The 21076-nt window shown below is 58.8% G+C and overlaps 1 protein-coding gene across 1 annotated transcript; it reads right to left on the bottom strand.

The window, feature by feature from the left end:
• Positions 1 to 7781: 7781 nt before the first annotated feature.
• DHH (desert hedgehog signaling molecule) lies at positions 7782 to 20788 on the bottom strand. Its single transcript, XM_075901974.1, has 3 exons — positions 19871 to 20788; positions 10464 to 10725; positions 7782 to 8758 (listed from the first exon to the last, which is right to left on the bottom strand). Exons 1-3 carry the CDS (start codon positions 20177 to 20179, stop codon positions 8097 to 8099), a joined length of 1233 nt encoding a protein of 410 aa, XP_075758089.1. The 5' UTR covers positions 20180 to 20788; the 3' UTR covers positions 7782 to 8096.
• Positions 20789 to 21076: the final 288 nt, after the last annotated feature.

Here is a 21076-nt window from a genome sequence, read left to right as displayed (position 1 = left end):
CAACCTGTGGAACTCTTCACCAGAAGATGGTAAAAAGGCCCAAACGATAAGAGGATTCCAGTAAGAACAAAATAAGTTAATAGGTCCATCAATAGCTACTAGCCAGAATGGGCAGGGATGGTATCTCTCGCTTCTGTTTGCCAGAGGCTGGGAATGAGGGACAGGGGATGGATCATATGGTGACTGCCTCTTCTATTCATGCCTTCTGAATCACCTGGCTCTGGCCACTGCTGGAAGACGGGATAGTGGGCTAGATGGACCATTGGTCTGATCCAGTATGGCCGTTCTAACGTTCTTATATAGAACCCAGCTGTATCTGGCCCCTGCCATAACGCACTGAACCCCACTCTGTTTCCAGAGTTGAGTGCCAAGGAGTCCTGACAATCTCTCTGTCTACAGATCTAGTAACAAAATAAGAACAGATATTAAAATGTTAAGGCTGGCAAGTGTCCCTTAAGTGACTTGTGAGAAGATGTCAGACCATGTTAGTTTCGGGGGGTGGCGGGGTAGCCCTGTTAGTCTGTAACTGGAAAAACTTAAAAAACAACAAATAGCCCTGCAGCACCTTAGAGACTCACAAAACATGCAGATGGTCTCATGAGCTTTCGTGGGCACAGCCCACTTCTTCAGATGAATGGAGTTTAGGGAGTCCAGTTTTCAAATAAAGAGCACAGACCATGTTAGTACAGTAATTCCTCATTTAACACGTGCCTGCTTAACACGATTTCGCAATAGCACGATTTTTTGGGGGAACGTTTTTTGAATTACACGACCGTCCCCAGAATAACACGACTTCCCCAGCCGGCCCATTGCCTCCCTGCAAAGCAACGGAGGGTTCGCCACTTGCGGCGCTGTTCCCCGGCGACTCCCCCTCGCCGGACGCAATGCGGGTCCCGGCAGACCCGTCATAGAGGCATTCCCCCAACCCAATCCCCTTCCTCTCTCCTCCCCTTTCCTTCCCCAGAGCCAGACACCTCCCCTCCCTGCTATAACCCAGTCTTCTTTCTCCCCCAACCTTATGTCCCGGTCCCAACAGACACCACCGCTTGAAACGCAACTATTTTTAATGGGAAAATTGAACACATTTTCACTTAACACGATCATTTTCTGAAACATATCTATAGTGTTAAATGAGGAATTGCTGTATTAGACAATGTTAGTATTAGAGCTAAGTGGGTCTGATATTTATTTAATTTTCTTTCTTTTATATAGGAATTAGATACAGTGCTCCTGTCAGCCAACTGCTAAATTATCTGCTAAAAAAACTTAAGAGTTTTCCAGTGCCTTCATAGCTCCTAGAAAGAGGGGATGTGTGTACCTTTTTCGACAGATCCCTTATGCCTCCTGCAAGGAGGTGCTGAATCGGCAAAACGTGGTGGCCATTTTTATGCAAATTAGGCACGCGATATTTAAATCCCTGTCTCATTTGCAATGTTGACCTGCCTAATCATGAGCTTTCATAGGCACAACCCACTTCATCTAGTCTACCTGTCTTGTTAGTTTCTAAGGTGCTGCAAAACTATTTGTTGTTTTTTAAGTTTCATCGGACGAGTTGGAGTGGAAATAACAGAAACTAATATAAAACAGCAGAAGAAGTACCTGTCAATTGTAGGACCCATGTTAACGAAGCTAATTAAGTGAGCTGGATGTGTCCCATACATAGCTTTTGATGTAGAAATGCAGATATTAATGGCAGGACAAATTGGCTTTGTAACGCACCAATCAGTGAATGTCTTTGTTTAAGCCCAGGGTAACAGTGTCAAATCTGTGAATAAATTCCAGTTCTGCAGACTCTCTGTAGTTATTTAGTTAAATTCCTTTGTAGAAGAATGGCTACTTTTAAATCAATGATTGAGTGGGTTAAAATGTTCTCTTACATGTTTATGTGTAAAAACCAACAAATGGTCTGGTAGCACTTTATAGACTAACAAAACATGTAGATGGTATCATGAGCTTTGATGGGCACAGCTCGCTTTTTCAGATGACCGAAGTTGACCAGATGAATGTGTCGGATTTATGTCCATTTATCCTTTGTCATGGAGACTGTCCAGTTTGGCCAATATCCATGGCAGAGGGGCATTGCTGGCACTTGATGGCATATATCACATTAGAGGATGTGCAGTTGTATGAGTCCTTGATGTGGCTTATGTGATTAGGTCCTGTGATAGTGTCGCTTGTCTAAATGTGTGTACAGAATTGGCATCAGGGTTTGTTGCAGGGGTAGGTTCCTGGGTGAGTGTATTTGAGGTGTGATGTGTGGTTGCTGGAAAGGATTTGCTTCAGGTTGGGGGTTGTCTGTAGGCAAGGACTGGCCTGTCTCCTTAGGCCTGTGAGAGTGAGGGATCATTTTCCAGGATAGGTTGTAGATTGTCAATGCTGCATTGGAGGGTTTTGACCTGGGGGCTGCAGGTGATAACCAGTGGTAGTCTGTTATTTTCCTTGTTGGGCCTGTCTTTGCAGTAGCTGACTTCTGGGTACTTATCTGACTCAACCCAGTTATACTTTTGGCTTCACAACATCCCCTGGCAAGGAGTTCCACAGATTGGCTGTGTGTTGTGGGAAGAAGTAATTCCTTTGGTTTGTTTTAAACCTGCTGCATGTTAATTTCATTGGGTGGCCCATGATTCATGTGTGACATGGAGGGATAAGCAATGTATCCTTATTCATCTTTTCCAAACCAGTCATATATTTATAGCCCTCTATCGTATCCCCCATCAGTCATCACTTTTCCAGGCTGATGGTCCCAGTCTTTAATCTCACTTCAGATGGAAGCTGTCCAATCCCCTAAGCATTTTTGTTGCCCTTCTCAGGTTTCCTGTCAATTCTAATATAGCTTGTTCAGACCGTGTGAACAAAACGACAGAGTGTTCAAGGTCTGAGCATCCCATGGATTTACATAGTGGCAATATAATATTTTCTGTCTTCTTATCTATCTCTTTCTTAATGGTTCCCAACAGTCTATTAGCCATTTTGACTGTCGCTGCATGCAGAGTAGATGCTTTCAGAGAACTCTCCATGAGTCCAAGATCTCTTTCCTGACTGCTAACAGCCAATTTAGACCCCATGACTTTGTATGCATGATTGCGATCGTGCTTTCCAATGTGCACTACTTTGCACTGATCTACATTAAATTTTATCTGGTGTTTCCTCGCCCAGTCACCCACCCGGTTTTCTGAGATCCCTTGGCCGTCTGCTGTGCTAATCACTAATTTGGCATCATCTGCAAACTTTGCCTTTTCACTGCGCACCCATTTTTCCAGCACACTTACGAATCTGTCACACAGCACTGATCCCAGTGAAGCTCATTGGGGGACCCCGCTATCGAGCTCCCTTTGCTGTGAAAACTGACCATTTATTCCTATCCTTTGTTTCCTAGCTCTTAACCACCGATCCAGGAGAGGACCTTATCCCATGACTGCTCACTTGGCTTTACAACCTCTGATGAGGGGTCGTATCAAAGTTTCTGACAGGCCAAGCACACTGTATCTCCTGTCCACACATTTGCTGACACCCCCCCCTCATCCTGGAGAATTCTAGTAGACTGGGGAGGTGACTTCGCTTTACAAAAGCCGTGTTGACTCTTCCCCAACAAACCCTGGTCCTCCGTGTGGCTGGTAGGTACGTTCTTTATCACCGTTTCAACCACTTTCAAGCACTCCCCTCCCTCTCTTTCTGTAGGTCTCGGTCTCCATGCTAGTATGATGGGCATGGCAGGCCCCAGAGACCAGAGCCGTCCTTACATTGTATGGGCCCCCCCATGTGTGACTTCTGCTGAGGCTCAGGGCTTCCCTTTCCACTCAACTCCCCTCCTGAATGGCTTCCGCCTGGGGCTTGGGGGTCCCCCCCCATGGCTTCTACCTGAGCTTGGGGGGTTCCCTGGGGCCGGAGTGGAGCTGTGGAGGTTGTGAGTTCCTCTTTACTCCATGCCCGGCTGGAGGGAGCCTCACTAACAGCCAGCTAGGTAGCTGGGGGAGGGAAGAGGGGCAGGGAGCATCAGTCCTGCACTTGGGACGGAAGAATCCCAAGCATTGTTACAGGCTGGGGACCAACTGGCCAAGCAGCAGTTCAGCAGAAAAGGACCTGGGGGTTCCAGTGGATGAGAAGCTGGATATGAGTGAACAGTGTGCCCTTGTAGCCAAGAAGGCAAATGGCATATTGGGGTGCATTAGGAGGAGCATTGCCAGCGGATCCAGAGAAGTGATTATTCCCCTTTATTTGGCACTGGTGAGGCCACATCTGGAATATTGTGTCCAGTTCTGGGTCCCCCACTATAGAAAGGATGTGGGCGCATTGGAGAGGGTCCAGCAGAGGGTGACCAAAATGATGAGGGGGCTGGAGCACATGACCTACGAGGAGAGGCTGAGGGACTTGGGTCTGTTTAGTCTGCAGATGAGAAGAGTGAGGGGGGATTTGAGAGCCGCCTTCAACTTCCTGAAGGGAGGTTCCAAAGAGGATGGAGAGAGGCTGTTCACAGTGGTGGCGGATGGCAGAACAAGGAGCAATGGTCTCAAGTTACAGTGAGGGAGGTGTAGGTTAGATATTAGGAAAAACTATTTCCCTAGGAGGGTGGGGAAGCACTGGAATGGGTTCCCTAGGGAGGTGGTGGAATCTCCATCCCTAGAGGTGTTTAAGTCTCGGCTTGACGAAGCCCTGGCTGGGTTGATTTAGTTGGGATTGGTCCTGCCTTGGGCAGGGGGCTGGACTTGATGACCTTCTGAGGTCTCTTCCAGATCTAGGATTCTATGATTCTAGGAGAGAGGAGCTGCGGGTGGTGGGCAGAGAGGAACCAGGCAGGCTGCAGCCGAGGTGATAGGGCCATACATAGGCAGGCAAACACATACAGCTGAGTAGGAGCACCTGAAAATTTGGTGCCCCAAATTTTCACAGCCCTACACGGCCACGTATTTTGTGTATGTTCACACGTGCGGTGAGTTTGGAAAGTTCTCAGACTGGCTCCTACATGGCACACGCTGGGCAGCCCGGACAGAGGTGCCAGGGGCCTTGCCCCCAGATGTGCTCTGGGCTGTGCCAAGCGGACCACTGTAATGGGCAGGCTGGGAGGTGGGTGACCAGGGAGAGAAGAGATTGCAGGGGGCACGGTGAATGGGGGGCACCCGGAGAAGGGGAAGGCGGGGCATTGTCTGAGCTGAGTGGCTGTGTGGGCAGGGGAGATTCTGCCTGTCCTGGTGCATTTGAACCCGTCTGCCCATCGTTTTATCCCAATTCCGGCACAGCTTAGCCTCCTCCCCTTACCCCCGCTCGCCTAGGGCCCATCGCTAGCCGCCTGGTGGGCAGAAGGGGCAATGAAACAGCTCACTCCTCCCCCACCCTGTCCATCTCCCCGGGGTGGCAGTGGGTCCTGGGGACAGATGCAGGGGGAGGGGCTAGAGGAGCTGTTCCTTTCAGGGGTGAGGCCTTGCTTGCTTTGGGCTGAGGCTGGGGTGAGACAGCAAATGGGGGGGGGGATTATTCCATTGCCTAAAGATGCTCACAGTGATAATGGGGGGGGGGGGGAGTTTCTACTAAGTCCAGCCACCTGGTCAACCCTAACCCACCCCCATTCTCCTGCATCATTTCCTCAAAGGGGCTCAGACGTGGAAATGGCTCAGGTGCTGCGGAGCGGGAGGGGGGGAAGGGCGCATTTCCCTTCTGCACGCAGCCCCTGGCCTTCCAAATCCAGCCCCCTGCCTCCAGGCCTAGAACGCCCCTCAGGCTCCCCAAGAATCTCCACACTTCAGGACGGCCCAGACGGCAAAGAGCTCCGGGCTTGGTCCCTCCAGGGTGGCCACACGAGTCGCCCCTTCCCCCGGCGGGAGGATGGTGCTGGTGCTCCGGAAGGGGCTGGTCTCGTGCCGGTGCCGGGGGTGGGGGAGGTTCAGTGTAAGGGGGGAAAAGGCACCTGGGGTGGAACAGATGCCAGCCAGGCTGGGGAGGGCGTAGGGTGCTGCTGTTCCTCCAGTGACGCCAGCCCCACCCCTGCTGGCACTTGGCCGTGTGCTCGCCCCCAGGAGAGGAGCCAGAAGGGAGCAGGGCCTGAGGGAGAGGCCCAGCCAGCCTCCCTGGGCGCAAACACTGGCTGCTCTCACAGGCCCGCACCCACTTGACCTTCACTATGCAAATGCGAAGCGAGGAATGTGCAGTGGGATGCTGGTGGGGGAGGGGCTGGGGGCAGGATCTGGGGCCCCATGGGCGGCAGAGAGGCAGGAGCTAGGACTAGGTGAGGGGCGCGTCCAGGGCACCTGGCTGCTTTCCCCTAGGCTAAGCAGTGCTGGGTGTGACCTGGGGGGGTGGGAGACACAAGCTGTGCCTGGTGTCAGTGCCATGGGGGTCAGTAGGGGAGACATGGAAAACCCAGGCCTGAGTGCCCCTGTGCCTGTTGCCACCCATGGCACGGGGGATCTGGGCAACTTCCAGTCTGCTCCCCCACCTCCCCGGGCCAGAGAGGAACTAGCCATGTCTGGGGGGAAATGGGGGGGAAGGATGCAGCTGCTGCGGCCTCTCTCTAGGCTACACAATCTCTTTATTAAAAAAATTAAATATGATTTGAAAAAACCCCCAGAGAGTTAAAGCATCTTTAACCCCCGGCCGGGCGCACGGCCCTGACAGCCCAGGGCCTGGCGAACCGTGTGCAACATTATATTACCATTTATAAATAGAAAAATAAAACTCTGGAGCGGGGCGGGGGGAGTTACGGGGTTAGAGCCACAGGGCCCAGCAGGGCAGAATGAACCTGTTACCAAGATACATGCACCCCCCCCCCCCCCCACATGAGACCATCTGGAGCAATAGCTCTTCCCCCCTCTGCCCCACCCATTCTGGGGAACAACTTGCCTCCGTTTGGCGCCCCCTGCTGGGAGAGACCCATCCCCTGCCTGGCGCTGCCCACACGGAACAGCCCAATTCAGCCTAGCACAGGCTGCCAGGGAGCTCACCCTTGTCGGGTAGGATGCTAAGACATGAGCGTTGCTGTGCCAGTGCTAACGCTAACACACACACACACACACACACACACACACAAAGTCCTGACTCCCGGTCACCCCACACTGATCTGACCACAAGCCTGTACTCTCCTCCTGGAACCCAGGGGCCTCTAGCCACTAGTCCACACTGCCCCACAGTAGTTGGCTCCCACAGTTCCCAAGGCAGCCTGGCCAGGGTCTGGCTTTTCAATTCAATGACACTCCCCCTCCCCCCGCCACCCAATGGGGCCCCTCGGAGTTCAAAGCTCAGGGGAACCCTCAGATGCCCAGTTCCTGCCCCAGTTGTGGGGCTGCTGGGCCAGAAGCCCTCGCCGGAGCCCTCCCTCGCCCACCGCCCCGGGAGCTCGTTCTGAGTCCCCTTTGGGGGGATGTGGGGGAGGCACGCACAGCCCACAGCGGCTGCCAGAGTGGCCCAGAACGGCAGCTGGGCAGAGGGTCGTGGGGAGGGTGGCTGCCTTCCCCGGTAGGAGCTGGCTTCAGGGACCCCCTCCCCTTTCCACCTTCCAGGCACTGTGCAACCCTTGCCTTGCCCACGCTCCTTGGTAGGGCACAAACTGGTCCCAGTGCCCCCCCTCCTGAGGCTTCACAGGGGGCAGCAGTGCCAGCTGGCTGTACCCATTGCCAGGATCTCCCACGCACTGGGCGGGGGGGGGGGGTGGGCAGCAGGGAGCCGGCAGGGACAGAATCTGCTGATGGGGGAGACGTGAGGAGGGTGGGTAGGTAGGTGCCACACTCACAGAGCAGCAGAGGGAAGGGTTGTGCCAGGACATGGGGAGGGGGGCAGCTGCAGGACGAGGGAGGGAGGTGCAAGGAGGTTTTAGCAAATGGAGGGGCTGGTCCGGGCCCAACCTGCTGCATTCGGTGGAGTCGCAGCTGGGGGGACTGCAAAGAGCCCCCCCCCCGCCCCGCCCATCTCCGGTCAGCACACCTCTCTGCTGAGACTTCCTGTGAGGCTGTAGCAGGGACGCCAGTTCCCCCTCGCTGCCCTGCTGGCGGCATGGGCCAGGGGTTCCCCTTCAGGGATCACAAGGCACTTGGAATAAAGCCTGGCAGCTGCTTTTGTCCAGTTTGTTACATGAACTTTGTCTGAGTCAGGGATGTGGGGGGGAGGGGCCGCTAGGCGCGGAGGGAGTCCTGGCCCAGCACCCCCCATGCCAGCCGGTAGAGCAGGCGTGAGTACCAGTGCATGCCAGTCTCCGGCACACTGCAGTTCTTGGCCTCGCCACCGGAGGGCAGCAGCGAGAGGAGGCCATGCAAGAGCCGGAGGGGGGCGAAGGCGTGGTGGGCCCAGCGGTGACTCTCCAGGATGGCGTAGCAGGAGGCCAGCACCCCGTTGACCAGCAGGGTCCCGTGGGAGGTCAGCGGGGCGTACACCCCCACGCCTTCTTCCCGTGACACCCGCAGCACCCTGACTGGCTGCAGCCCACCTCTGCCAGAGCGGTGGGCCAGCACCGAGTCCCCCGCCTGCACCCGGCTGGCAAAGACGGGCATGAAGCCGGCTGTGCCGTTGGCCTGGGCCGCGAACACCAGGTGGGAGGGAGTGAGCAGCAGCCGGTGGGCGGGGCTCTCCGTCTCGATGGCCACGAAGGACACGCGCCGGCGCAGGTCGCGGTCCAAGAAAAGCAGCACCTCGGTGGGGACCACCTGGCCGCTCCGGTCCACGGCCAGCACCCAGTCACCTCGGCGCAGCGCCGACAGCCCCTTCCGCTCGCCGCTCTGCAGGGTCACCGTGGCGTGGCCCGGGAAGCAGCCGCCGGCCCGGATGGCCAGGGAGTTATCTGCAGAAAGACGGAGGCTGCCGTTAGCGCGGGGAGGCACAGGTGGGTGTCGGCACCCTGCTCGCCACCTGTCCACATGGGGAACTTGCCGCTGCCTCGCTCGGATGTTGCACGACCTCCCCCGTGCAGAAGTGCTGCACCAGGTTATAACAGGGCTCGCCCGGGGGCAGTTTAATCCAGCACAAGGCCTGACACACACTGTATGGGGGTTTGCTCTGGAGCAGAGAGCCCAATACCCGGCCCAGTCAGGCTCCATGTGGTGCACTCACGTTGGGGGCAGAGCAGCGCCTGCAGCTTTCTGTGGTCCGGGTTTGGTCAAGCTCACAGCTGCCAGGATCAATCCAGAAAGAGGCTAGTGGGGCCCCGTGCTTGGGAACCCCCCCCCTCTCCCACCGCTTAACAAGGTACTTCCAAAGGGATCCAAGAGTTTTCTCTCCCCTCCTGCCTTGGAGTGCGGCTGCTCAGTGGGGAAATTTTGAGATGTAACAACACCCCCAGCTCTGCCCCTGGGAGGTTAAAACCAAGAGGCATGATTGGGTGGCAGCCTGGGTGTTGGCCACACCAGTCCACAACACTCCCCTGTAAGCCACTACCTCCACTTGGCGCCAGCAGAAACTACAAGGCAAGGTGCCGCGCACTGGCGCATCAGGACCCAAACCACAGCCCCCGTGTATGTAGGCCGTGCAGGATCCTGCCTGCTGTTCACAAGGAACTGAACAGTGTGTGCAGGAGGATCCAGCCAATCTGCCATAGAGAAGGGTGGTTTGAAATGGGCCACAAAATGACACAAACACAAACTAGCTCTTAAGTGACAAAGCCCACGCTTAAAACACACCACAGCGGCAAACACACCACACGGAGCAGCTCTACTCCTGTCGCTAACCACACCTGAAATGGTTCACGCTGAAATCAAGTAATAGCCCTGAGGACTTTCCAGTGCTGATGGGTGTGTTTTAGTTCTCATCCCGGGCTGGTTCGGGCACAGGGTCTAGCTGGGTTTCTGGGGGCTGCTGGAAGGGAAGGGGGGATTTAAAAAAATACATTATTAGGATTTTTTTTTTAACAATTACTAAGAGCCCTTCTTGCATGGAATTTTTTTTACAGAAGTTGTAAGAATGATTCTATTCATGTTAGAATTTTGTAAAGGCCTTAACCGTAGAGGGAGGTGTAAGGAATTCAGCTGCAATTATTATTGTAGTGTCTAGAAGCACCACGCAAGATCAGGACCCTGGGCCCTACAAAGAGAGGGTGCTGACAGTCTGTATAGACAAATGGTAGAAAGGGAAACTGAGGCATGGAGCTGGGACGAGACTTACCCAAGGTCACAAAGTAGGTCATTGGCAGAGATAGGACTAGAACCCAGGACCCACAGTCCACACCTAGTCCTCTGCCCACTGGGCATGAAAGGCTATCGAGGGGGTTGTGAGGGATTTCAAATGAAGACATAGCAAATCCATCCTCTCCTGCCCCCCACACTCTCTGCCATGCGCTGTGCCCCACTCAGGACACAGCCTCTGCGCAATCATACAGCTGGGCGGTGGCAGCAGCTGCACAGTTTTCACTCTTACATGTGAGCAGAAGCAAATTTCTGAATTTGCACAAAGGGTCGTCAGCCTAAAGACACCCACCAACCAAGGCAATGGGTCCATGGTATCCGGCACGGGGGCTGCCTGCCCCCCCACGTCATCACCCCACTTCCAGGTACCTGCTTTCACCGACACATGGATGTGGGACTTGGACTCATAGTAGACCCAGTCGAAGCCGGCCTCCACGGCCAGGCGTGCCAGCATGCCATACTTCTCCCGGTCACGGTCAGATGTGGTGATGTCCAGCGCCCGCCCCTCATAGTGCAGCGAGTCAGGCAGGTGGTGCCCGTCTTCATCCCAGCCTTCCGTCACCCGCAGCTTCACGCCAGGCCACATGTTCATCACGGCAACAGCCAGCACATTCACACGGTCCCTGCAGCGCTGGCGAGGGAGAGGGGGCTGTTAACCCTTGCTGCTCCGGAGGGACGGGAGAGGCAGGGGGTAGATGGAAGGGAGCTGGCATTAGCGGAGGGAAATTCCCAGATCACCGGGGACTGCAAGGGCAGGAGACTGACACGAGAGGAGGAACGGTCCAAGGATGTGCTAGCAGATTTGGGTGCACTGAGGGAGGTCCAGATGGAGGATGGTGGGGATGCTGCGGCAAGGCGCAAAGGCCACTGGTGAATTTTTAACTCCTTGGGGCTGGCCATTTTCACCGCCACAATGAGCGGGGGAGACGGGAGGGCACAGGGAGCTGCGCCCCCTTGATCTCTCAGGCTTGCTGGTTAACGGGCGCGTGCCAGCCACACACCTACTGGGAGTAGTTCACTGTCTCATGGAGTAGCACTTAGACCATTTACAGAGAAAGAGATTGAGTCTGGTCCACAGCCTGAGCTGAGCGCCGGCTGGCTTTCAGCCCATGCGGTAGAGGCTCATGCGCTGCGCTCCAGAGGGCCCAGGTTCGGTTCCGCCTGTTGGCGTTCCAAGAGCAATACGCACGGGAACGTCAGCTGGTGCCCCCGAGCGTGGGGACTCACAGGGGCTGGCAGGCCAGGGGCGTTTCAGCAGAGATGGAGCCTCGGCCGTGCTGGGCCCTGCATAGACACTGGCACCCCAGTGGTGAATGCCTTGTGGAAATGAAAAGTGCCCTCCACACCCAGAGGTGGGGCAGTGGGTAGCTTCCACCCAGCATGGCAGACGGGTCTCCTGGAGCCAGCCTGGGCCAAGGCCACACCTGTCTCTGCAGTGGAGCCCTGGCCCATGGGCCAGACAAACTCGGGGGGCAGGCAAACACAAGGGGAAGGGACTTTGCCCCAGGGCACAGCACTGCCAGGGACAGGGCCCAGGAGTCCTGGCCTCTGCATCCGACGGGCTCCCCTAATGCCTGCGTGGCACAAAAGTCCGGGGGCTGTGGTGACCCTCCCCACAGGCCACAAGCTTGGGAGCTGAGTCTGCAGCGCAAGCCTGGAGGGGCGATTTTTCCCATGCCTGCCCGGTGCTTCCATTGGCCCTTTGCCAGCAGAAACCCGGGCCCCAGGGGTGTGACACCTGCAGCCCCACTCCATGCTTCACCCCCCCCAAGCCACACATGGCTGCACTCACTCTCTGCTGGCTAGTGGGGACCAGCACCCTCCCCCCCCCTCCTCTGCTCCCCCTCCTTTCACCTTCTCAGCAGACCCCTCCCGCCTACCCCAAGGGTCCCCTCCCCCAGCCCGGCGAGGAGATGCCATGGGCCTTGGTACAGAATGGGCCAGGCCCCCAGGGCTGAACTGGGTCAGGTTCTGAGCTCTCCAGTGAGACCCGGGGCGGGAGGCCGTTTCTCCAAGTCCTGGCTTGTGGTCAGAGGCTGGCGGTTTTGAAATCCCCTGGGCAGGGACACTGTGGGCACACAGAGCCGCGCGGGGAGGGGACATGGCTGGCCTGGCTGCAGAACCAAAGCAGAGAGGAGGGGAGGGGGGGAAGAGGAATAAACTGGGCCTGCCTTCCCCCACCTGGGCAGCCACATGGAAACAGTCTAAACCAGCGCTCACCAGCTCCCCCCAGACCGCTCCTTAATTGGTGATTAATTAACTCGGGTCAGGCCCAGAGGGAATGGCTAATCCGCCTTCCAGGAGCATGGGAGGATACTTGTTTGAAGCGGCTCCCTCTAGAGCAGGGGGCTGGGAGCCAAGACTCTGGGGATCTAGCCCCATCCCCACTCACTCAGGGGCAGTGTAGGAATGGGGTAACCAAGCTTCCCCGCCTAGACAAAGCCATGAATCTCTGGATTGGACAGACATCCATCCTGCTACAGGCCATGGACACTTTGTCTTCAACCAATGTCCAGGTTATTCCGCTAGAATGTCATTCCTCCCTCCGAGAACTGCAGCCACCTCTGGGGTGAGGCAGAGCAGCTCAGTATAACACCGAGAGGGCACAACCACTTTTTTGAAAAACAGTGGATTGAAATCAGAATCCCACTCGATCCGCTCCCCGCTCCCGGGTTCCTTTCACTGACCCCTTCAGCACCCAGCAGTAGGGCCAAGTCCTACAGCCAGATTGCAGAGCTAGGTTCTGGGGGACAGATGGGGTGGGCAGGGAGGAGTGAGGGGAAGGAACAAAAGAGGAGCAAACGGAGAGATGGGGTGGGCAGCCAGTGTTTGGCCACTTAGGAGAGATTCCAGTGCCGCCCCGCTGATTAGCAGAGTGCCCACAGCTAGGCTTTGTTTCTACTGGTGGTGCACATCCACACGCGCCTCAGTGGACATAAAACTTATTCCACACATGGCTGGGGGAAAAAAATCTGCACACGAATGGAAAAGATTAGAGGGAACATTGGTGGGCACGGGTGGCATTTAAGCCAAGGGAACAAAGTCAGATTTATGGCATGCAGGGGCGGCAGGAAAGGACCGGAGGAGGAATGTGCCGCGCATCCCAGCGCCTCGCGCCTCACAGCACAATAGCTGTTTTCCAGCCCAAGAATTACTTAACTCGGCGAGAATTTCAAACCCTCCGGTTCAACAGGGAAATAACAGCAAAGTCATCAGCTTTGCCACAAAAGGCCCATTCAGCGGCTCTGCACCCCCTGGCTGGTGTCAGCGAGGGGGAAAGTGCTCTATGGGATGGGCAGCCATGGGACCCCACTCTCCGGCCAGTCTCCCCCCTTCACGGAGAGCAGCTACTGACCAGGATCTGGGCTCTGCAAGGGTGGGGGGGCTGGAGCAGGGGACGAGGTGGTTGCTGAGCTAGCCACCTGCTTGGGGGTATCAGGCTGGAGAAAGAGTCGAGTATCCCATGGGGGGAGAAGTGCTTGAGGATCTGGGGGATCCATTTAGCCGGACTCCCCCTCCCTCCTCACAGCCAGGCTGGGGATCCTCCCCCACCCCATAGCCTGCACCCTCTATGGGGGTGCACTTTCTGGGATACCCAGGCCAGCCAAAGAATGGATGCACCCCCAGACCCTGAACCCTCATGGCCAAACATCCCATAAAAGTCAGGGTGCAGCAGCCATATTTCAAGGTAGCTAATTCCATTCGGTAGCCTTCAGCACCACCTGCCCGCACACTTCCAGCAGGATAAAATGTGTCCTACACAGCCACTGCTGTTAGCCAGCTGCCACGCTCCATCCCAGAGGAGGCTGCATCTCAGTGCTGGGCAAGGGAGCCCCTTTGCTGCATGATTCTTGGGCAGCTTCTGTGCTCTGCCCCAGAGGTGGCTGCATTGGAGTAGCAGGGGAGAGGGCTGCCCTCCAAGTCCTCCCACAGACCCCCAGGCTGCAGTTAAGGGCTGTTGAAACCTGGCTTCCTTCCACCCTCCCCAAGACACCCTTATTCCCTGCCCCAGCATGGCAGCCTTAGGGAGAAACAGCCCAGAAGAGGGCAAGACAGGAGGGAGGGGAAATCATGCCAGCTGCGCGCGCGCACACACACACACACACACACACACACACACACACACACACACACACACACACACACACACACACACACACACACACCCCAGCAAGCCCAGGCTGGGAGAGGAGGTTTATCACTAAAGGAATAATCAAATAAAGAAACAAGTAACCACTTCCCAACAGCCTTGACATTCTCATACCAGGAGGGCGAGGCTGGTGCAGCGGGAGCATGGGAAGGCGCGAGAGAGGGACAGGCAGTGCAGTGAGCACTGGAGCGGGGGAACAAGGGAAGGGGGCAGAGGAGAATGGCTGAAGGAAGGAGAGGCAGGGAGCAGGGCTGATGGGCAGAGGATGGAGACAGAGCCAAGCAGCCTGGACCAGGGAACCCGGGGCAGCCTCCTCTCTTACCATGTCTCTATGCAGCCAAGAGCACGCCCCCGGCTGCCCCATAGCCCCGGATGGGGAGCCCCAGACAGGCCCCCCGCCCCCTGTTGCCCCAGCAGGAGCCCGTGACCTTCACTTTCTATTCCGAGTCCCTGCATCCCCCGTGGCAGCCAGCTGACCCCAGCTGCGCCCACGGGAGCCCTGACCTGCGGAGGCAGCTGCCGGTCACAGCTGTGGAGCCAGGCCAGGGCTGCCAGGCGCCTGGTCCCGGAGCAGCTGAATAGGGGCATTTTCAGGCACCTCTGAAGTGGGGAAACCAAGAGAAGCAGAAAGTGCTGTCAGGGCAGAGGAGGGGGGAGTGACCCCCCTAACTGCAAAACCCTTGGCGCGGGGAGCCTGGGCACTGCGCAGACCCCACCCCGTGCAGCTCACATGCCAGAGGTATCCAGTAACCTGCCAGCTCCCCCTCATCTGAGGTTCTTAGCACAGTCCCAACGCCTCAGAGCAGCCCTGGGATATGGGTACCAGCTTATCCCCATTTCAGAGCTGGGGAAACTGAGGCACAGAGCAGGGCAGGAGCTAGCCAGTGAACCCAGGCTGCTGGCAGGGACAGAAGCCAGCCATTATTAACACGCTGGAGGAGGGGCTGGACAGCGCCGGAGGGAGGACACCAAAGGCCCAGCCTACAGGGAGGGATCGCTCACGACCTGCCCTGCTTAGTTTACTCCCACAGAAGCCTCTGGCACCATGGTGATACAGCGCAGGGCCTTTGGGTGCCAACCCCAAGGATGAAGCAGAACTGGCCAGACGAGGAGTGGCTGTAACACACGAACGTGCCCAGGAAGTGAGCTGGCATTTAGCCCAGGAAGAAGGACTTGGGTTTGTCCAATTCCGGGGTTTAGCATTCTCCACCCACTAGGCCCCACTCCCCTCCCAGTGCTGCAAACACAACCTGGGCGTCCTGGCTTCCATGCCGACCAGCACCAGACATATCCCATCAAGCTAAGGCTTGAATATCACAGTGTCCAGTTCGTCCCTGTGAGGGACAGTCCCACCCCAGAACAGCCCCCTCACCCTAGAGAGCAGAACGGCCAAAGCGCAGACTTTCCTCGCCCCAGCATCAAGGCATGAGTGGCAAGAAACTCACCCTGGTGCGACTGGTTCCCATTGCTCTCCATGCCCCCCCACCTCTTTGTCTCTTCTTTAACACAGCCAGCTCATTCTCTTTCCAGACCCACCACGCCCACCATCCCGTGCCATCCAGACCCAGTTTGGCTGCCAGCCACCCCCTCGCCCAGGCGACGGGCATCGGGTGACTCAGCAGGAGGAAATGAATCTGTGATGCAGTTCATATGCCCACCCACAGGCACACAAGAGGCAGAAATGTCACTGGCTTGCACAGCCGGAGAGCCAGAATTCCCCTGGCACAGCTTGGACCTGGCATAGGGCACCCTGGGGGCGGTTACACCAACCGTCAGAGCAAAGGGGCACAATCAAGCCAACTCAACTACTTGCTGCTAACACTGTGTTAACCTGTGGAACTCACCGCCCCAGGATTCTGGCAGGCAGATTTTTTGGACACAGAAAGCGCAGACAGCTGTGCTGGGACCTGAAACTCTGCTTTGTGCATGTTTCAATCCTACTGCCTTCAGCCACCAAGCAGCCATTCCCCCCCAAACAGCCCTGCTGGGGGCACTGATTCAGCTGTCCAGGGGACTTTTCTTCCCCCCTTTGCCCTAATGTCCGAGCATCTCACTATTCACATGTTTATCCTCCCCACCCTCCTGGGCAGCCAGAGCAGGGCTGTTATCCCCATTCGTGCAATGGGGAAAGTGAGGCACGAAGAAGCCGCGTGACAGCTGGGACTGGAGCCCAAGTCTCCTGGGGCTAAGCCACTGGCCTAGTTGCATCCTCTTAACCTTTGCAACAAACCAAAGCAACACAGCAGTCCTCCGTGAATGTCTCCAGGGTTGCCCGAGTCTCAAAAGCCTAGAGAACACATCCAGGGAGGGGTGGAAATGGGCCCAGGCAAAGGTTTCCTGGGTGCTATCTTAGGCTATGTCTACACTAGTGGGTTCTTGCACAAGAACATCTTGTGCAAGAGTTCTTGCACAAGAACCCTTGCCCAAGAACACGTCCACACTGCCATGTGCTTTTGCGCAAGAGCATCCATGGCAGTGTGGACGCTCTCTTGCGCAAGAAAGCTCTGCTGCGCGTCCAAGAGAGCTTACACTTGTTAGAATAGAGCATAGCTCTTGCACAAGAAACCCCCTCTTACCACGCTTTACTGTAAATCTTGTGCAAGAGCAGGTGGGCCGTGTGGATGCTCTGCGGAAGAATGGCCGTTCTTGCACAAGAACCCGCCAGTGTAGACATAGCCCTAGTGTGCAAGCCTGAGCCCAGTTAGCAGGGGCCAACAGTGGCTTCATTGTAAGCCAGGCTCCTGGCACATTTCAGCCAGGCCAAGCCTCAGCAGGAAGATGAGGTGGGATGGGACATCCCTGTCCCCCCTCGCTCTCCTTGCCTGCTCTGCGGCTGGGTCTCCGCTGCTCCCCCTGCTACTCCCACCCTGTCCAAGGAGCTGCCTCTTTGGCCATGTGTATCTTGTCCTGGCTGCATCATGGGGAAAGCTGCCTGGGCCCTGTCTCCACCGGGCTCTGACAGCAAGACAGCACACACCCAGGGGTGACAGCAGGACACGCACGCGCACAGACACACATACGCTGCCAAAGAGAAAGTGGCCAAAGGGCCAAACATCGCAGGGTCCATGTCAAATGCTTAAGCCAAGGACCAGGTTTCTTCTGGTGTAAAACCAGGCTGGTCTCAAGAGTCAGATTCACACCCAACCTGTCCCCCCGCATCCCTGCTCCTCTCCCAGAGTTGGAACCAGACTCCAGCTTCTCTGCTGTAACCTCCCCTTCTCACCAGCTCCACCCCCCAGCACCAAGCCAGTCGCCCCAAAAGGGGCATGAACTGCTTCCAATAAGTGTTTCTCATCCCAGTTCTGCCCCACTGGCTCCAATGGGTCCCTGGGCTGGGGAGGGGCGGGAATCAGAGCTCTGCACCCTGCACAGACAGAGGGGTCCACCCTGGTTTGCCCAGCTCTGTGGCAGGCATCCTCCCCCCAGACACTGAGCACTTCCCTTAGCACAGAGGTGCCAAGCCACAGCGCAGGGCTGGGAAGCGGTGTGCCTGGGCCTAGCAGCCCTACCCGGGACTCAGTTTCCCTGTCAGTGACATGGAGGACGCCCTAGTGAGTCTGGAAACTGGGAACTGGAACCTGCTAAGTGCTTCCCCAGCCCCGGGTGCTCCAAGGCACCAAGGATCAAAGGATCACTAGAACCAGCCCTGCCCCCCTCCCCGGGGCTCCCAGGGCCTGTGGCTGGTTCCTGATCCTCTATGGCTCAGAGAGCAAAGGGGGGGGGGGGTGGCCTGAGCGCCCCCCAGCTGGACCCCTCCCGGGAGCCTCCCGTGCCCATTGTTGCTGGGGGGAGGGGGAGTGTCTCAGGCCACTGGTTTGGGGCTGGTGGTGCGGGTCTGGGAGGGGGGGCAGCCTCCTGGTGTTTTAAACCCAGCCAAACCTCCGAGCTAAGGGGCAGAAAATCGACAGGGAGGGAGGGGGAGGAGACCAGCCCTAGAGCAGCTCCCGTCTGGGAACAGGTCCCCCTCATTCCCAGCCAGGCCCCTTCTGAGCTGGTCCCCCCCCCAGTTCTCAGCAGGTCCCCCTCATTCCCAGCCAGGCCCCCTTCTGAGCTGGTCCCCCCCCCCCAGTTCTCAGCAGGTCCCCCTCATTCCCAGCCAGGCCCCGTTCTGAGCTGGTCCCCCCCCCCAGTTCTCAGCAGGTCCCCTCATTCCCAGCCAGGCCCCCTTCTGAGCTGGTCCCCCCCCCCAGTTCTCAGCAGGTCCCCCTCATTCCCAGCCAGGCCCCTTCTGAGCTGGTCCCCCCCCCAGTTCTCAGCAGGTCCCCCTCATTCCCAGCCAGGCCCCCTTCTGAGCTGGTCCCCCCCCCCCAGTTCTCAGCAGGTCCCCCTCATTCCCAGCCAGGCCCCGTTCTGAGCTGGTCCCCCCCCCCCAGTTCTCAGCAGGTCCCCTCATTCCCAGCCAGGCCCCGTTCTGAGCTGGTCCCCCCCCCCCAGTTCTCAGCAGGTCCCCTCATTCCCAGCCAGGCCCCCTTCTGAGCTGGTCCCCCCCCCCCAGTTCTCAGCAGGTCCCCTCATTCCCAGCCAGGCCCCTTCTGAGCTGGTCCCCCCCCCCCAGTTCTCAGCAGGTCCCCCTCATTCCCAGCCAGGCCCCGTTCTGAGCTGGTCCCCCCCCCCCCCAGTTCTCAGCAGGTCCCCTCATTCCCAGCCAGGCCCCCTTCTGAGCTGGTCCCCCCCCCCCAGTTCTCAGCAGGTCCCCTCATTCCCAGCCAGGCCCCGTTCTGAGCTAGTCCCCCCCCCCAGTTCTCAGCAGGTCCCCTCATTCCCAGCCAGGCCCCTTCTGAGCTGGTTCTCTCCCCCCCCCCCCAGTTCTCAGCAGGTCCCCTCATTCCCAGCCAGGCCCCGTTCTGAGCTGGTCCCCCCCCCCCCAGTTCTCAGCAGGTCCCCTCATTCCCAGCCAGGCCCCGTTCTGAGCTGGTCCCCCCCCAGTTCTCAGCAGGTCCCCTCATTCCCAGCCAGGCCTGGTTCTGAGCTGGTCCCCCCCCCCCAGTTCTCAGCAGGTCCCCCTCATTCCCAGCCAGGCCCCTTCTGAGCTGGTCCCCCCCCCCAGTTCTCAGCAGGTCCCCCTCATTCCCAGCCAGGCCCCGTTCTGAGCTGGTCCCCCCCCCCCCCCAGTTCTCAGCAGGTCCCCCTCATTCCCAGCCAGGCCCCTTCTGAGCTGGTCCCCCCCCCCCAGTTCTCAGCAGGTCCCCTCATTCCCAGCCAGGCCCCGTTCTGAGCTGGTCCCCCCCCCCAGTTCTCAGCAGGTCCCCCTCATTCCCAGCCAGGCCCCGTTCTGAGCTGGTCCCCCCCCCCCCAGTTCTCAGCAGGTCCCCCTCATTCCCAGCCAGGCCCCTTCTGAGCTGGTCCCCCCCCCCCAGTTCTCAGCAGGTCCCCCTCATTCCCAGCCAGGCCCCTTCTGAGCTGGTTCTCCCCCCCCCCCAGTTCTCAGCAGGTCCCCTCATTCCCAGCCGATCCCCCTCCCCATTCCCAGCCGCCCGGGTCCAAAGGTCTCTATCGCGAAGTCCCGCCCCGGTCTCCCAGAAGGGATCGGGCTGGACTCGCCCTGTGAAGCCCCGGGCCCCGGCCGGGCTAATGGGGCAGAGGGCGCAGGCAGAGGGGCCCCGCCCCGCCCCGCCCCGCCCCGTACCTCGCTCATGAGCCGGTCGGCCCCCGTGTTCTCCTCGTCCTTGAAGATGATGTCGGGGTTGTAGTTGGGCACCAAGTCGCGGAACCGCTCGGAGCCGCGGCCCAGCCTGCCCTCGGCGCGCCCGCTGGCCGCCAGGGTCTGTTCGGGCACGCCGGGCACGCTCTGCTTGTAGCGCAGCGGCACCAGGGCTCTCCGGCCCGGCCGCCTGCGCCCCGGCGGGCCCCGGCCCGGCCCGCAGCCCCGGCCCGGCAGCAGCAGGCAGCAGGCCAGGCACAGCAGGCAGAGCGCCAGCGGCCGGTGCCAGGGCATCGTGGGGCCAGACCCCGGCGCTCAGGGGCCGGGGGCGCGGGCAGCCGGCGCGGGCATCGCGGAATTCTGTCCTGCTCCTGCCTCGGTCTCAGCGGCCCCGCATCGGCTCGCAGCCAAGTCCCCTCGGCACTCCCGGGGCCCCTCCTGGCACCGCCGCCCCTATGGTCTGGGGACCCCTCCTGGCACCGCCATGCGCAGGGACGCTGGGTGCCAGGCTGCGCCCCGGGCAGCGTTCCCCTGCTGTTCCCAGGCACTGGGCAGCCCCCAGCTCCGCTGCTTTGCCCGGGCCAGGCAACCGGCTCCGCCTTTAAGTGTCCGGCCCCCAGGAGCGCCGGCCACATCCCCCCGGTCACGGTGCCGCCCCCGCGGAGCCCCGGCCAGCGGTCACTGGCGCGCCGCGCACCGAGCCCCGAGCGCGTGTCCCCGTGCACCCTGTGTGCCCCCCCGCGCGTGACTCCTGGGGACCCTGCATGCGCGACTGCCAACCCCGGGGCACCTGAGCGCGCTCTGGCGACGCGCTCCCGCGCGGGATTCCAACCAGGCGCGCGCTCTCACCTGCTTCCAGCGGGAACGCGCCTTTGCCCTTGTCGGGAGCGCGCGCTCCCAACAGGTGTCCTTACTCCTGTCACAGCCAGGCTCAGCCCCGCGCACCCCACTCCCTGCCCCCCGATTCCTCGCACCCCACTCCCTGCCCCCCCCCCTCCGGCTTCCACCCAACGGCTTCCCCCTGCACCCGCCTCCCCTTCCCAACACCCCAACCCGCGGCCGCTCCTTCGTAACCCCCGCCCCCCTGGGGCTGCCTGCCCCCCCCGGGGGCCCATTGCAGATCTAGCCCCCCCAAACCTCAACCGGGGGGGCCGGGCACTCCAGCTGAGCGGGGGTTCCCTCCCCCACGGG

Source organism: Pelodiscus sinensis, chromosome 19 (assembly GCF_049634645.1).
Source record: "Pelodiscus sinensis isolate JC-2024 chromosome 19, ASM4963464v1, whole genome shotgun sequence".
NCBI lineage: Eukaryota > Metazoa > Chordata > Testudines > Trionychidae > Pelodiscus > Pelodiscus sinensis.
The sequence above is the reverse complement of the archived record's forward strand: the minus strand, read 5'-3'. Positions and strand labels throughout refer to the sequence as shown.

Coding starts and splice junctions, on each gene's coding strand:
- DHH (XM_075901974.1), bottom strand. CDS start 20,179: ATGCCCTGGCACCGGCCGCTGGCGCTCTGCCTGCTGTGCCTGGCCTGC. Junction 10,726..19,870: donor CCGACCGGCTCATGAGCGAG/GTACGGGGCGGG, acceptor CTCCCTCGCCAG/CGCTGCAGGGACCGTGTGAA. Junction 8,759..10,463: donor CCATGTGTCGGTGAAAGCAG/GTACCTGGAAGT, acceptor GTCTTTCTGCAG/ATAACTCCCTGGCCATCCGG.